This window comes from Chelonia mydas, chromosome 5 (genome assembly GCF_015237465.2).
Source record: "Chelonia mydas isolate rCheMyd1 chromosome 5, rCheMyd1.pri.v2, whole genome shotgun sequence".
Lineage (NCBI taxonomy): Eukaryota > Metazoa > Chordata > Testudines > Cheloniidae > Chelonia > Chelonia mydas.
The window spans coordinates 35,351,928-35,368,384 of NC_051245.2; the positions used below are offsets into that span (position 1 = coordinate 35,351,928).

General features: G+C 35.9%; 1 protein-coding gene across 6 annotated transcripts in view; it reads right to left on the reverse strand.

The window, feature by feature from the left end:
- Nucleotides 1-16,457, reverse strand: part of MIER3 (MIER family member 3) — a 19,296-nt gene continuing 2,839 nt past the window's right edge. For 2 of the 6 annotated variants that reach the window (XM_037902831.2, XM_037902833.2), the window contains exons 3-13: nt 15,530-15,675; nt 13,057-13,191; nt 11,519-11,639; nt 10,538-10,623; nt 10,242-10,314; nt 7,562-7,713; nt 6,976-7,057; nt 5,746-5,840; nt 4,362-4,489; nt 4,050-4,195; nt 1-3,942 (exon numbers count right to left, since the gene is read on the reverse strand). In XM_037902831.2, the coding sequence (XP_037758759.1) occupies nt 3,485-3,942; nt 4,050-4,195; nt 4,362-4,489; nt 5,746-5,840; nt 6,976-7,057; nt 7,562-7,713; nt 10,242-10,314; nt 10,538-10,623; nt 11,519-11,639; nt 13,057-13,191; nt 15,530-15,675 (1,622 nt within the window). In that variant the 3' untranslated portion in view covers nt 1-3,484. The remainder of the gene's footprint in view (nt 3,943-4,049; nt 4,196-4,361; nt 4,490-5,745; nt 5,841-6,975; nt 7,058-7,561; nt 7,714-10,241; nt 10,315-10,537; nt 10,624-11,518; nt 11,640-13,056; nt 13,192-15,529; nt 15,676-16,457) is intronic. The other 4 variants (XM_037902832.2, XM_037902834.1, XR_006290902.1 and 1 more) reach the window with 3 other exon arrangements.

The window sequence follows — 16,457 nt, forward strand, 5'->3', positions numbered from 1 at the left end:
AAAGGTTTCCAGACATTTATTTCTGGAACTGTACACCAGGTATTAAAGTACAACAAATACAAAATAATGCTCAAAAAAATCAGTGTTTATGTACAAATATTAAAACCAATGCAACAATAGCGACTTCCTCTTGAACATCTGATATTAAAACTTGTTCCGATTGTCACTGGTTTAGGTCATTATACACAGGGTGCTTATTTCAAACTGGGAAAGGCTGGAATCACTGGTGGCGTAAGAGGGCCATAATCAGAACTATACTATTTTAAACAATAATCGGTAATTTCCTTCTTTAAGTGAAAAACATTAAAAAAATAGTAACCTTGTCATTTTATAAATTACTGTATTTAGTTTCCCCTTTGTAGATAATGTGCTTGTAACTCTGGGCAAATAGTGTCCCTGTTGGTCAGTTTATCCATTAGTTTACATTCAAAGTTGAAATATTCACTAGAGACTTTGGTTAAATTATGTAGTAATACTATGTTCTACTGGATCTGAAGTTTTCACACATTTTTGACCCTCAGTTTTAAAAATTAAAAACAGGAAACAATTGCACAATTCATTGACCTAATTGTACACAATTTAGTATTCTGCAAACAGTAATGTACATCCTTCAAGTAAATTCAGCAGTTTGACCATGACAAGAGGAAAACTAAACATTTAAAAATCTAGTATGAGAAGATGACATGACTAACAAAAGTAAAAGTATTGCTATAATCACAGCACCAGTTACACTTCTAAATGAATCAGCTATCCTCTTCAGATTCCCTGTACAGAAAAGATACATCTACCAACACTACAATTGCCCATTATGGATTTTTGGTTTGTTCATATGAAGAAAAAGAAAAAAAAAAAAAAACACGGCAAAGGACAAAGAATTCATCACAGTTTGTTACAAGAATTGTGCTTCACCATCCAAGAATCAAGGCAATATAATTTCTTCATGTGGTTGCAATTCAGTTATCTTCATGCTGACCCTTAAAAACGCAATTCTTTTAATAAACAGTAACAAGTTCTCCATTTAAATGTTTAAACTGAGAGAAAAATAGGTAAGTCCAGCTTTTAAAAGAAAAATTCAATAAATAGCTATTTTACAAGGATAAAGTCATAGTGGTACAAATTTATGAATGTCACATCAAGCATGCACAAAAATGTTACTATACACAAGTAGTCAGAAAATACTGAAATAGATATCTAAAAAGATATGCAGAATGTACATATTTACAAATCTTGCAAATTATTGCCTCATTTTAACAAGGAATTAAAAGTAAATGGTACCAGCTAGCTAGCCAAGAGGCTAAATAAGATTAGAATTTAAAAATCTATTAGACTAGCTGGAAATCATTTTTCTCTCATATCATTTTCTGAATTTTGGTCAAAAGTCTTTATTAAATAACTAAAGTGTCCATTCAACTTGCTGACAATCCAAACTTTAGACAAGTCTCTGTCTATATTAAGATCCCAGCAATGCATAGATAAACTGAATATATTACTGCATCAGCTAATGAGAATGGGCATGTTCATTTAAGTGCAACTGGTATAAGCATTCAGTCATCTTTGTGTAATGATTTTTATACAGACCAGCCACTGTAAACCCATAGTTAAACTTGTATGTATAACAATGAAAAAATATGGCTAGTATTTTACAAAAGTACATAAAATGTGTTGATTCATAAACAAAAGAAACAAGGTACAAAGTTCAGCACAAAACACAGCAACAAGAAGCTGACAACTTGGCTACAAATGTCAGAGTACAACACAGGGCCAAGGCTACCCGTTATTTACTGTGTACTTACTAGAATTACATATTTCAGATTTAAGTTAAAGAATTGATAACAAATTATCACTAACTACTTTTGTCCACTGTGCTAAACTAATTTTTATGGTAAATGTGCTATTGCGTAAACAGTTCAAAGCAATCTTCATTACAATGCTGTAAAGAAAACTCGGGGGTACGCTGCATCCAAAACTCAGGATGTCAATGCAGTTCACAGTATATATAATAAATACCCTCGTCCCTTTCAAATGCTACCCAAAGTCTACTACTACTATATTACTCAGCATAACCTTGAAGCAGTTACTACAAATATTACCAATGCAGTCAAAACTTAAGCATTAAAAAAAATGCAAGCAAATTAGTGGCAATTAAATCTGCATTACAGACAGTGCAAAGAAAAGTCTGGGTGTGTGTGGGAAAGTCTACTGCAATTCAATTGTACTGGGCTAAACTTCAGAATCTCGTAAACAAAAAATGAAAAAAAGCACAAACCTGAAAGTCGTATGCTCTGGAAGCATATCACATACCAATACTATGTTTTGTCGGAATCTGTAACACAACTTAAATAAAAGGGTATTAAATGGAATCATTTATGGTCACCCAAAATTTCATCTGAATATTCACCAAAAAAATTGATTGGAATAAACAATTATTTTGAGTATGAGATGCACTTGTACTTCTGTCAATCCCCATTGAGAAAAGTACTGAAATGCCATTTTGAGACAAATGACTTGCCAAAAGAAATAAACGTAATCCATGCTAAAGAAAGTTTTCAAATGTATACTTCAAGGTTGTACTGCACTATATAAAAATCTAGATAGTCCCTCAAATGAACTGCAGTGCTCCAAACAATTTAAGGTGTGTCCCAAATAGAAACCATTTAGTGGTCAATCCTAAACTGTGCAGACTGTGGCTTTATACATCAGCTGCCTTAGAAAAAAGTTGATACACAATAACTGGTGTTATTTATTACATTACATTCTTCAAAGCTGTGGACAAAACCCCATCAGAATACAATATTCTAAAATGCATTTGTTTAGCCAATAAGTTTAAGTACACAGAAACCTTCTGGCAGTTAACTACTTCTGTGTAAGGTAGCCATGGCCTATATTTTTGCAACAGCATCTAAGTGTATGTCTTCACACTTTGCTCATACAGTCCCTTGTGCTCGCTTCCACCAAGATGAACTCGCTGTTTTGTAAACTGAAGTGCCCTAGTTTAGTATCACATGAGAGAAGGTTCCATTAAAAAACATCCTTGTTTGTGCAGTTTAAATTAAAGAAACCCATCCCTGCCTTTATAAAAAAAATAAAATGCTACATTGAGCAGGAATCAGGATCTGTACCTGTAAACATTGTTATTCCACTGCATCTGTTACGGCAAAAGCCACTCCAATCAGTTCACAACTTCTGTGCTGGTTTTGAGATGGTGACCTCTGTCTACAGGCTTTAAAAAAAATTGAAGCAGAGCTTAAAGCTGCACCAGAGTTCTCTTAATCCCAAACTCTGCCGAACATCACTGACATTTCCACACGTATGGATTGAAAAATGAAATTATTCTTGATAAATCAAGATATAGTTCTATACGTACAAAGACATCACTGATGTCATAAAGTTCAAACTTCCAGTGAAAGACTAAGCAAACCTGACAGTTCTCATCAAGTTTGCTGCTGCATTAAGTACCCACTGTTTTTGTAGTTCACCACTGGAATCATTCTGAGTGAAGGGCAGTATGTTGGTGTAGAGTGTGGGCACTGATGAAACCATTTGTCTCATTTGCAGATAGACTGCTGAAGTCAGCCACTGAGACAGCCATTTTGGCACTGGTAATATGATGTGTGTGGTTCTCAAAGTCCACACCCAAGTTATTTACAGAAACATCATTCATAAAGGATTCAGGGACTGCAATCCCCATTTTTAATCTCTTGGCAGGTCTCTCTGACTCTTCACTGCACATGTTCATCGGGTTTAACTCCGAGTGATAAAATCCAGTCTCAAATAAATTAAAACAATCATTTTCACCATTATTAGGCAAGGTAAGCAACTCTTCTGTTACAACAGGCACATGATTAACTGGTGCTCGGGGTAAGCTGTCCAGAGGAGAAAAGGCATCTTCCAAGCAGTTCACATCTGTAGAGTGGCAGACTGTAGCTACACTATTGGTCAATGCTGAAAAAAAATGAACACACAATTTAAATAAAAATAGACTTTCTTGAGGTACAGTTACAACAGAAAACGGTCTTTTAAAACTTCAATATTGATTTTTCTTGATTTACCTGTCAAGTCATTGGCAGTGATAGAATTCAGAATGCTTAGCTGTTGATCAGGAATGGGCTCTGTTCTGCTGTTAGAAGTTAAGGCTGAAGAATGTACTGCTCCGCCAAGGGCTTCTGCTTCATCTACCAACCGATCCATATAGTCCCTAGAAAGACATCCTTATATTAGAAACAGGTGTGTGACTAGGAGATGGATTTTATTTCTTTTATCCAACATCACTGCAGCATTTCACCACCCTGATGAAAGTTGGAAAAACCTCTAGATGCAAAACTGACAACAGAAAGGATATATTCCAAGCACTCTGTACTTACGTTACCCCTGGATGATGGTTGTACCTCTTCTTTCCAAACCTTGTTTGCTGAGCAAAGTAATCATAACGTTCTGATTTCTTCCACATGTAGTAGAATGCTACACATTCAGCAACTGTTCTAGTTCTCACCTAAAATGGGGCAGGAAGAATTAACATGCTTGTTTATTTAAAAAAAAAAAAAAGGGGGGGGGGGGGAAGGGGGCAGGTTTGTAGTACTCTCCATCTTCCCCATTCTCGTACACTCTCTTTAGTTAGACCATTCCCATAGCAAGAGCAAGTTACATTTTTGATTAAGAGAGTCTTCTAATAATACAAATTTGGAAAAAGTACTTATTTTATATCTACTTGATAAGACAATTTAATTTCTGTCCTGGACACTCACTCAGTCTCAGTGTAAAACTTATTTTTTTTAAAAAAAGACTGGATTTTCTGTAGCTGAGCAGACTAATGGCTCAATCTCAGTTCATAACGGCACATTTTGACTCTTCATAAATTGTTAAGAAAAAAAGGGAGGAAAGCTAAGAGCAGTATGAAGAGTAATAAGCTAAAAGGGAAAATAAGTAAGGTATAATGGAAACCCTCCTTTTTGCAAGGTTAGTTAGCGGAGACTGCCCAGTCTCTGACAACAGGTGTGTGCAAAACTAGACTACTGAAATGGAAGTAGTCCTCAGAGACGGTCTAGATGATCCAGAAGATCCATTTTATCTCTATTATCCATGAATCTACAGGCACTGTGCAATCTGAGATTTCATATATACTTGTTTCCCTTATACAAAGGAGAAAGTTTCTGAGAGTACCAATCCTTAAGTCTATCTAGGCTCTTATTCCATGTATTATTCCTTTCCCTCCATCCCCCTATAGTAGAGTCCATCCTTCCATTTGAGGGGTAAATGGGTCTCCTTGCTGAGTCAGTTTACATCACCACTCCTTAGCCAAAAGAATTACTGTTGAATGACAATTGCACAGTACTCCACTTTCCTGCCAGCACCTTAGTGGCTGAGCCCTATGGCCTGGTGGCTATGAGATGGATAGGCTAATTAGGATGTATTTTATTATTTTGCCTGGTCTAGACTCAGAGAATGAATCCAGGGCACTGCAAAGCCAGAGCAGCATAGAGTATAACACAACAAAATTATATTATAAATGCATAAATGAATGCAATGTGAATACAACACTATTTCAGAGACTAATAGGTTGACTGATCTTGAAAATGTTGACTGTTGAATGATGTTTGTGGTAAAGTGAGCATGCAAATGACATATCAGCTATAATACATTGCCCCTTATTTCACTCGAGGCACTGCTTCTGATAAATTAGTTGCTTTTATACATTTTAAGTGACTAAAATACCATTCTCTCCATCCAATTTAAATACATAACACTTACCTTATTTTTCTGTATGAGATGAAAATCTTTCCCGTAAATCAGAAGTGCATGTTCAAAGTTTCTGCATTCTTCTTCTGTCCAAGCTGTCATCTCTTCTAGATGATTCCCAAAATAAGAACAGCACTTATTTTCAGATAATTTCCATCAGATTATGAGCTACAAACATTTGTACTGATAAGATTCATGAAAATCCACATGCACTTTGAAGAGCAACTGCTAAATTCTTTAGACTGTCTTTATTCTTAATACACTGAAGCCTCTAATTATACTCTGTCAGAAAACTGACTGAATCTGCTAATCATCAACTCTGGATGCACTATTTTGTTCACTGAATGATGAAGGATAGTTACAGTTTCATTTATTAATTTTTTTAATTTATTTATTTTTAGTCATTCCAGGTCCAGGTGCACAAAAGAGCTTGGACACCTAACTGCTACTTTAAGTAGCAAAATCCATCATTTAGGCACCACCAAGATACTCAAAACCCATGCTTAGCTGCTGCCTGACCATGGAGGCACATAAAATCCTTAGGTGCCAGAGTTTCCACCATTAAAGTTCCTTAGGCACCGAAGTTTCTTTTTAAGTCTATGGCAGTTGAAGGAGATTAGCACTATACAGAAGAGGTTTCTGCAGTACCAAGCCCCAAGTGTGCCTTTGCTTTCATCTGTGCATAGCGTGAAAGGGAACTACAGGGAGTGAAAGACCAACCCCTCTGTTATTTGTAGGGATCAGCTCTACTAACTTTTAAGGAAAGCATAAAGTGGAGCTATCCTGTGCTGATGAAATACATTCAGGGTTCAGTACAGGAAAGGGTGGGGCCACATCACAGAGCCAGCTATGGTTTCTTGATTCTCAAGCAGCCTTGACATGAGTTAGAGCAGCCTGTAGTCTGCTCTAACTTAAGATAGCTGGCTCTGATCTCAGCAGTTCTAAACTGCTGAGAAATGCCACAGTCTTGCTGTGCTCCACTTCCTCCCTACCCCATCAGAGTAGGGAAGACTGAAACTGCTGGTGGTGTAGGAACTGGCTCTGCCAGCTTTACACCAGCTGTGAACTCCTCCAGTAGAAATTCCCAACTGGCCAGCTACAGTCACGTTACATCCACTTTGTCCCATTCAGGTAGCGAAAAGGGTAATGACCTAAGGCTGAGAACCTGGTCTCCATATTTCTGTACATTATAACTTTGAAGAGAGTCTTAAAGTATTCCCTACTATTTCAGAAATCTCTTACCTTGAGATGCCTTTCCATTTGAGCAATACCTCTCAATTGCTTCTTTTATATTATGGTTACATTTGAGTAGTTCATAGAGTGCCTATGAAATTAAGGAAATATTTTTGTTTAAAACAAGTCATTTAAAGTTTGTAGCTAAGCAGTTTAAGATACTGTGTCTAGCTTCAGTGATCAAATCACATAACAGTCAATTAATTTTTAACTATATAAAATGAAAATTTCATAAACAAAAACAATTTAAACAAAAAGTTACATACCACTTAAAATAAGGTTTCACAAGAAAATATAAGTGGATATCTAAAAGCTGGATGTGAGTTATACTGAGAACTGTTTGTTAAGAACATAACAATCATATACACATGCTGTATCACAAACACTGATATTATAGACCCCAATCCTGCCAATCCTTATTCACGTGCTTAATATTAAGCATATGCTTAAGTACTGGCAGGATCGGAGTCTTACTTTGCACTTCCTGTGAAAAAGAAATGTTTGACTATTTTCTTACCTGTTACACATATGCACAAAGAGAACGCACACTAGTTTGAAGGCAATGTGTCACAAATGGATAGAATATAAAACATACTTGTTCATTGTCCCGTGTGTGTATTCCTTCAGGAATTCTTCCAATATTTTTTTCATTTCCAGTTCTTAACAAGGTCTCAAAAAGGTATTCTTTAACCTTAATCTCTGAAAGCACCTCAGGTCTCCAAAGTAACTGATCTTCATTTTCATACACTGTTAAGAAGCAAATCCATTGATACACAAATAAGGTTGTGAGTGTAAGTGAGCATGCACACCTATCCTGTTGTTTTTCATATTGTGGACCAAATATCAGCAGATGTAAATTTATATGGCCCCATTGAATTTATATACATTAGCTTCTGGCACAAATGTTTTAGAACTACGACTTAAGAAATCAGCAGCTTCCCCAAAGATAGAAAACAAGAAAATAGCTAGAGGTAATCAGATCAAACATATTGACAGCACCTTGTCACATGCACAAATACCATATACTTCACTGAAGAGATATGCCTTGCAATGTGCCACAAAGGTGAACAGATTCAGGCTATATTGGAACAAGGAGGGAAGGGACGGAATTCAAAGGACAAGGACCTGTCACCAAAAAATCTACTGGCCACTAGAGAATTCAAATCAAGAAATTTATGCATATTTACACATGATGAAGTTGGGTGTTTTACAAACTAGTGAATATAGTCACACCTCTGTTTGCTTAGAGTTGCACACAATCCTTGAAAACAGTAAAAAAGAATAAGCCAATAAATGAGCAGTAAAAAATATGAATTCTAGCACTACATTTATTCCTCACTCAGTTCAAACACTTTTCATGCTGTAAAAAAGCAGGTGACGAAGCAATCACTGTCTTCAAAAAAGCTTGTTGCTATATATTATTAGAAGGGCTGTCTTGATGCTAATATTGGGATTTCTGGCTCAAATAGTCATCAACTACTAGCATAAGGGATACACAAGTTCTGTAATGAGTTTGGGTTGTGCATTTATACATCTTATATCAAATCACATAGGAAAAAATCTAATGTGCAAGTAAGTGGCTTTTATAAATATCTTCTACGTATAACAAAAAACGAGACATGACTTGAACGTTAATTATCATTAGCAGCAAACATTCATTCAAATTTAAATCCCAGTTTGCCTGCTATTAAAATATTTAATGTTACGAACAGACGTTTTTGACATTACATTTAACATTTCATACAGTCTGAAAACAATGCAAAATTAGATAAATTATCTGATCCAAGGCAGTCAAAGGAATCAAAGGCTGGTACAGCCCAAGAGAGTGAGGAGGATCTGCACCTCCTAAAATGAGGAGGGATTTAAAAACAAACAAAAAAAACCCCGTCACCTTATAAGATACTTTTGCTGCCCAAGAATAGAAGATGCTTTCACAAACAGTAACATTACAAGACTGAATTTAGAGCTGTCCCAGGGAACACAAAGCCCACGCCACCAGAATCACCACTGCTTTTGTCACTGTTACCAAGGATGTACATTTCATATACTTCTAATTTCTAAAATGAAGTCTTAGGAAAGGTCAGGAGTTTTATTAAAAAACAAAAAACCCATAACAAGACTCGTGTAATATTACAGCTGTATAAACCTCTCAGCTGTTCTCTCCTACGCCCTATCCTTAGGCTTTCCAGATGTCATTTTTTCTTTAATAGCCAAACTACTTAGCACTATATTCAACTGTTTTAAGGCGGTCGTATTTCCCTATCATTGTATTTAACTTTAACTTATTAAAAGTGACCCCAGAAAGGATACAGAGGAATAAAAAGAGAGTTATAGACAAATGGCATAATGGAATCTGAAAACGACAAAAGCACCCACAGCCTTGTGTTTGATTAGATTTGTTTTCCGATAGAATTTTACAGGTAGAAAAGGTCATTCAAAACAATTTGAAAGTGTACAGAAAAAAAATGAATACCATCCAGTTATTGATGCACTGGACAATCAGTTCCAAGATTTCCTAATGCATCTGGAAGTGAGGAAGTTTCAGTTTTAATACTTACCTTTTCTGAATCCTACAGCTGTTTCTGCCCCAACTTTCTGGGTGGTAAAGGTAATCAGATAAAAATCTCATCTAAACTGAATAAATCCACTTTTTTCCTACTGAAACTAATTTTTACCTCAATTTTAGATAGGGACAGAATTATGCAACAAATGGTATAAAGAAAAGCACATTTATAGAATGATCACAGGATTTCTCTCTTTCCAAAACTACTCAGCCAATAAAAGGAAATTATTTAGAACAGAGTTTGTTGCTTAATGTTTTCCTGCAGCAGTTTTGTATCCCACAAAGCAATGCCGGTCTAAAGGCAATACAATAATATTCTTTGATTATGGCTGAAGTGCCTGACCTCTCTAAAAGACAAGCAAAGATGCTCTTTCTGAAGGTCACTGAATAATGGATCTCATGATCAATTGCAGTTTGAATTTTCTGTGGGTAACAAGCTCTTCCTGGAGCCATTTTATGGTTCCATCTAGTATTATTATCCTTCCGGTTTAATATTTGATTTTTCTTATTTCTCCTTTTCGATGAGAATTTTATACCCAAAGTTATTCATTGGGATTAAATATTACAATGAGATAATTTAGTTGCGCTGTTTTGTCTATTTTGTCTTGGCTACTATTGTTATAACTTCTGAAGTCAATTTTTTACCTCATGATTTTTAAGTAAACTTTAATATTTTTATCTAACCAAGCAGAAGTAAAACAGAAGAACTTACCCTTTTCGTCATCACTGTACTTGCCCAGGTAAGGTGGTATTTCAGCCTGATACTGTGAACCAACCATTATTTCCTGAAGGTTTAAAACAAAACAAACAAACAAAAAATCACACATGCATACACTTTAACTTTACACTCTCAGACATGTGAGCATTAAAAATGTCAATACAAGATGCATTTGATTCCAGGATTAAAGCACTGTCTTAGATACATAAAAAAAGAATCTGAAATAAAAACAAACTGTAAGAAAATTCCACTGAGATTTATTATGTGTAAGTAATTAATACTTCAGTTACCTTCCTCAAATCTTCAGATGAATTACAAGTGTCTGCCTCAACATCTTCACCATCCGATTCCTTATCTCCGTCATACGTAGTGTTTGCTTTATATGCACACACAAACACACATACACAAAAAAGTGTTACTTAGCCGTATTTTACAGTTTGCACATAGAACTACATGACTGCATCTGTTTTACTTTACTTTAAAACTAAACAAGAGCATCTGCTTTCATTTAGAGACAATGGTCAATAGCTCTTAATAATTTGCTTTTCTGTGGAACTGCAGCATAAAAGTTAAACAGTAGAAGGTACTATCACTGCAACTGATTGTGTTAGAAATGGATAGCTGACTGTCAAAGGAAATAAGATAATTTTCCTATGTTAAATTTGTCTCAAAGGCAATGCAAGTATAGGTCTGGGGAACAGCAACAGAAAGATACTAGTACTACAATTTAACCTGGAGTTAACCACAGCAAAATAATCTGAAAGGCAACTGTTCTCTACACTGTCCATTTTAAATTCTGTTATCCAGCTGTTTCAGGGCCATTTAAAATATTGAGCTAAACAAGTATGTATCAATTTGGAAAGAAGTATGAGAGAAGATATGGTAGAGATATAAAATAAATAGTAGATTAAAAGAAAGTTGATTGTGTGCTCCTCTTTACCCTTTCCTGTAAACAAGGACAAGAGGGCACTCCAAATAAAAGCCAAATTAATAACCGGGTATTTGTCAAGAAATTAATCCATCATATTTTTTCTGTGATCACAACTCAATGGAAAAGTATCAGATTCTATAGTTGCATCATCAGTAATCTCAACAAAAAATGATACCCTTAGAACATCCTGCAAAGTGCCAGTGTTCCTCAACTTCCAGTAAAATCAATGGTGTCAGCACCTTACAGGATTGCGCCCTAATTTTGTAATTAGGACAATCTTTCTATACATCTATACAGCGCTTAGAATGTTTCAGCACTACTATAGCATTAGTTTTCTTACATCTTAAAGGTCGAGGAAAGAAGTCTGTAGCTTCATGTGAAGTAACTGATGGTGTCAAGTCATCAGCAGAAGACTGTGTTTCTTCATCATCACCTGACAAGAGGTCTTTAGCTATTTCCTCCTGTATCATTAAAGAAAGAAAATCAAAGAATAGGTTGGTAAGCCTTTGCACTAGCAAGTTAGAGGTTATATTAGCATACACATTATCTAACTTTTTACCAAAATTTATTCTATTTTTCTACACTCCCCAAAAACTTAAACACAAAAAAATCAGAATCATATTCCTAAGATTTTTGAAGTACAGAAACCAAAAACAGTGTGAAAGTGGTTTTTACCACTCACTCCAGAGCTGACTCTGAGGTTCTTCATCCTGACCTCATTAAAACCCCCGGGGTGGGGGGGGGCGGTGTTTGGGAGATGGGGTTGGGACAGAGTTGCCCCAAGTGAAAAAACCCACTGGGGATTGCCCCCAAACCTGAAGCAGCCCAGGGATCTCTGGAGACCCTGTGGCTGTGCATCAACTTGGCCCCTCTGGAGTTTCCCCTAGTCCTAGCATCACAGCTCCACTGGAGCTGCACTACCAGGAACTGATCACTGACCACGTCGTCCCCCAGAACTCTGTGGAAGAATTAATATAGCCCAGACCCATATTTCTTTTTCTTAGGGTTCTCTGCAGGACTGCACAAAGGATTATGTGAATCCTGTTGTCCTGCCGCACTCAGTCTCCTTCTGCTAATAGTGAACAGCAACTTCTACAGAGTTTGTAGATGCATCTGAGCCTCCCTCTTCCACACAAAGAAGTTGGAAAGGAAGAACTGCATATGGATATGCATCAGGTAACAATCCAGACCACTTTTTTTGTAACCATACGGTAACACTGAAATGTGCATCCTAATGGACTCTAAAGTGCACAGCAGTCAGTTTAAAAGTTCAGGAGAACTGGAAAAACCATCTCCAAGAGTCACAATTTAAAACACTGAAGTTTCAGGTTTTATACTAATTGCATAATACACCCAGTCTCTGCATATATGAAAGTTTCTCTCTCACCTGCCACAAATCTAATACTTTTCATATCCAGTTGAAAGAAACGCTCCAAAGTATTCAGGAGCAAGTTTTCAAATTAATTGTGTATCCACAGAAATTTTGATAAGCTGTATATATATATTTGAAGCCATAAATAATACTCCCCAGCTTCACACATATTACTGAAAGTTCCAAATTTAAACTTTTTAAAAAGTGATATTAAACAAAATAAAACTATAAGTCTTTAACATTACAAATGACTCAAGAACTGGTTCTACTTTCTTTTATGCTCATTTAGCATCAATAACTTTAATGAAATTGTGCCTCATTTACAAGCATACTGTAAGTAAGTAAAATCAGAGTCAGATTCTCAATGTCCATTAAGAGGACTAGTGTGGATACTTTGCATTCAGACGAATAGGTGTCAATAACTTTTGCATTACCAAGAGAAAGACAAAGATCACGCAGGTTCCTAGTTTTAAACTTAAATACAGATAAAAATGTTTTTGACTTACTTTGTCCAGAGTCATATCTGGCAGTTCATCCGCAAGTTCACTTGGGGAGCTATCTGCACTGGAACCTGCTATAACTGGAATTGTAGGTTCATAGCCATAGAAAGCCAGTAAATCTTCTAAAGGCATGCTTCCTTCCTAATATAAGAAAAGTTATAAATATTTAACATTTTAACATTGTCAAATACTTCATATTGTTGTACAGGCACAAAGGGACAAGATTAATTTTGAAATAGTTTAATAGTGAATTGAAAAGGATTATAACTCTCCAATTCCAAAAAGAAGAATACTGTCTTTTTAGAAAAAAAATTGGGTAAATGTTCAAAAAATTTGAAATACATGGCTGCATTTAGCTCATAATCACATACTGAGGCACATTCAAAATCTATTTCAAATTCCTCCAAAAATGATTTACTGGAGATTGTGTGTGTGTGTGTGTGTGTATATATATATACACACACACACACACACACACACACACACACACACACACACACACACACACACACACACACACACACACACACACACACACGAACGAAAAGGCTTAAAAGTAAATATTAACTGAATATAAAAACAGTTTATAAATCATTTGATCCAGTGTAAAGTACGATTAACTAACTAAAATTTCTTTATGATACCAAATACACCGGACCCTCGCTAGAACATGGGGTTTGGGATCCATGTGCGGTACCGCGTTATAGCAAGGGCCGCATTACCATGGATCCCAATTTAAAATTTGAGATCCATCACCACACTATATGCGAATCCACGCTCTAGCGATGCGCGCTCTAGCGAGGGTCCGCTGTATATTTAAAAATATGAAATAGTGAAGCAGGAAGCAACCATATTATCAACTTAAAGACTGACAATGTGGCAAGATGTTATAGCTGCAGCCAGAGAGAAAAAAAGCAGCCAGCAACAGATTTTCACAGGAATTGTTAGTTTTTGCTTCTACCCACCCCCAAAAATACTTTTTATACTGACTTCCCAGTTTTTTTTTGTTTTGGGGAAGGAAGGAGGAGGAGAAAATAGGGAGACTGACGAAGAAGGTGAGCTGAGGAGGAACTGGGGAGGACAACTGCATACCAGCAGCTTTTGATAATCCTGTCTTGTTACTTGTCATCAGGCTGTATTTCCTATTGCAATTAACAAAATGGCAATTCCCAGGTATTATTCAGTTGCCTGATTCATATCAATGGAGATATAAAAATATTGTTTTAAAATTCTTGTTGAACTCACATTCTAATTAAGTGATTTTTTTTCTTGTAGTCATCTAAGGCCCCAGCAAAGACTTCTCACAGTGAGTACAGTTAAGCACATGCTTAAATCTTTGCAGGATTGTGACCTAAAACAATATATCCTTTAATTTATTGGCACTGATTCTCTCTCTTCCAAAATAGCTGCAAATAGGTAATTTTGTGGAGTAATAGTTTACTAAGTGTAAATCAGAAATAACATGGTTTTAAAAACTACAACTGCATGTATGAAACCTACAACAAAAATTGGTAATTTCTAAAGGATAGAGTTGGTGATATGGAAGCCTACCAATGTGCAGTGTTGTCCCACATACAGCAAATATAACCTTGCACTATTAAACATATACTGCCAATTTCAGATATGGTGGTACCAGGTGCATCTCCCTGGAAATCTCTGGACGAGATTTCTGCAGATATGTGAATGGTGCTATAAGCAGCTCAGCAAACAGCAGTATAACTGTCATCAATTTGACATTCAGTGGATGTGCAAAATGGGTGACACGCAGACAAGGATGAAGATGGGGTGTAACAGGAAAAGCTACTAACAGAAGAGTGTAAAATAAAGCAGGAGGAGCCAAATTATTTTGCCCATTTACAGAATGGCAAATTGATGCAAGCTAAACTCACTTACACCCATTTTCTGACTCAGAACCACCATTAATTTGGCCCATAATACTTAAACAAGGCTATGGAATAAAGCAATTGATGGTAAGAATGAAATCATGGCCATGATAAAACAGTTTATACCGTGCTTTATCAATATTCCGATTTGAAGTGAAACTAGTCCTCATTAAATACTATTTGTGGTGTATGCTTTTAATACATTTCCCACTTAATAAAAACAAGAACTGAGACAGTGGTATCAGATACTATAAACACAAGACAAACTTGTTCCATGGGTAAGTAATTTCTCTTCCAAAGCAAAAGCACTATTGTCATATTAATTAGAAGGGAAGTACTTTTAATTAACACAGCTCTGAAATCTTTGGAACTGATCAACTGAGTCCTGTTGTAACTTCGAACTGAAGATCCACCCACTTTATCCAATAGCTAAATCTGACTATTTTAAATTGGCTGAAAGGCATTTACGATTGTTTCAATGGAATTTCCTTAAACAAGATAAATGAAAGAGAAGGTAGAACATCCTTTGTATTTACTAAAGTAAGTACAGTGTAGCTGTATGATTAGGAAAAGAAGGTCAAAAGCCACTCTCCTACCTTTTCTAAATCTTCAATTTCAGAGCTGAAGTTTTTGCCCTCCTCCATCATTTCCTCCTCTTCAAGAGTTCTCTCATCATCATAGTCATGTACCAACATTTCAGCAGTAGGGTCAAAATCATGATCCTCAGAAGATAAAGAGCCAACTACAAGAAAAATAATATGAATCACTTTACCAACATACAAAGCCATACTATAATCAAAATAAGACTGTGTGCATTCTTTTAAATGAAAGGTCAGTCCTTACTTTATATCTAGAGAGTAACAAGTTTTCAAGTGGCTTTAACTGGGCCTCCATTTTTGTACCTGGAAAATGTAGGTACAATTTTTTGCTCTGCAATTTGAGCCACTTGGAGATCTAAGGAGATTATGTTGAAAGTGAAGCAAATTAGGTCAATTTCAGAAAGTCTAGTCCTATCTACACATTTTACCGTGTATAAGATAAGAACCACGAGATTCTTAAAAAACATGTCCAAAATGAGCATTACAATGTAAAATATAGTTCTGACACAAGGTTTTAGATTTGATGCTGTAACTAGAAGCAGAATGTTCCTTGTGGAGCCTGTTTTTGACCAGAGATGAGCATATCTTTTCACTGTTAGAATAGCCAGCCTAGCTTCAAAGCTGTTCTGATGAATCCACTTTCTTCTAATAGCAAAATAAGAATTGAGCACCTATGTCAGAAGAATTTAGTCCCATGAATGAGATGTTTCATTAAAATTCATTGCATTCTATGTAGTTTATTCAGAATGGAGGAACAAACTCCACTGGAGTTCTAATTCACAAATAAGATACATGAAAGATACAGAACAAGAAACCGACTACATTCATTTATTAATTTATTTGGAATATAATGTAAGTGGCAACTATCTTGTCCAACAGAAATTGCTACATTATTTAAGTGACTACCTACAGTCTTTTTTTTTTT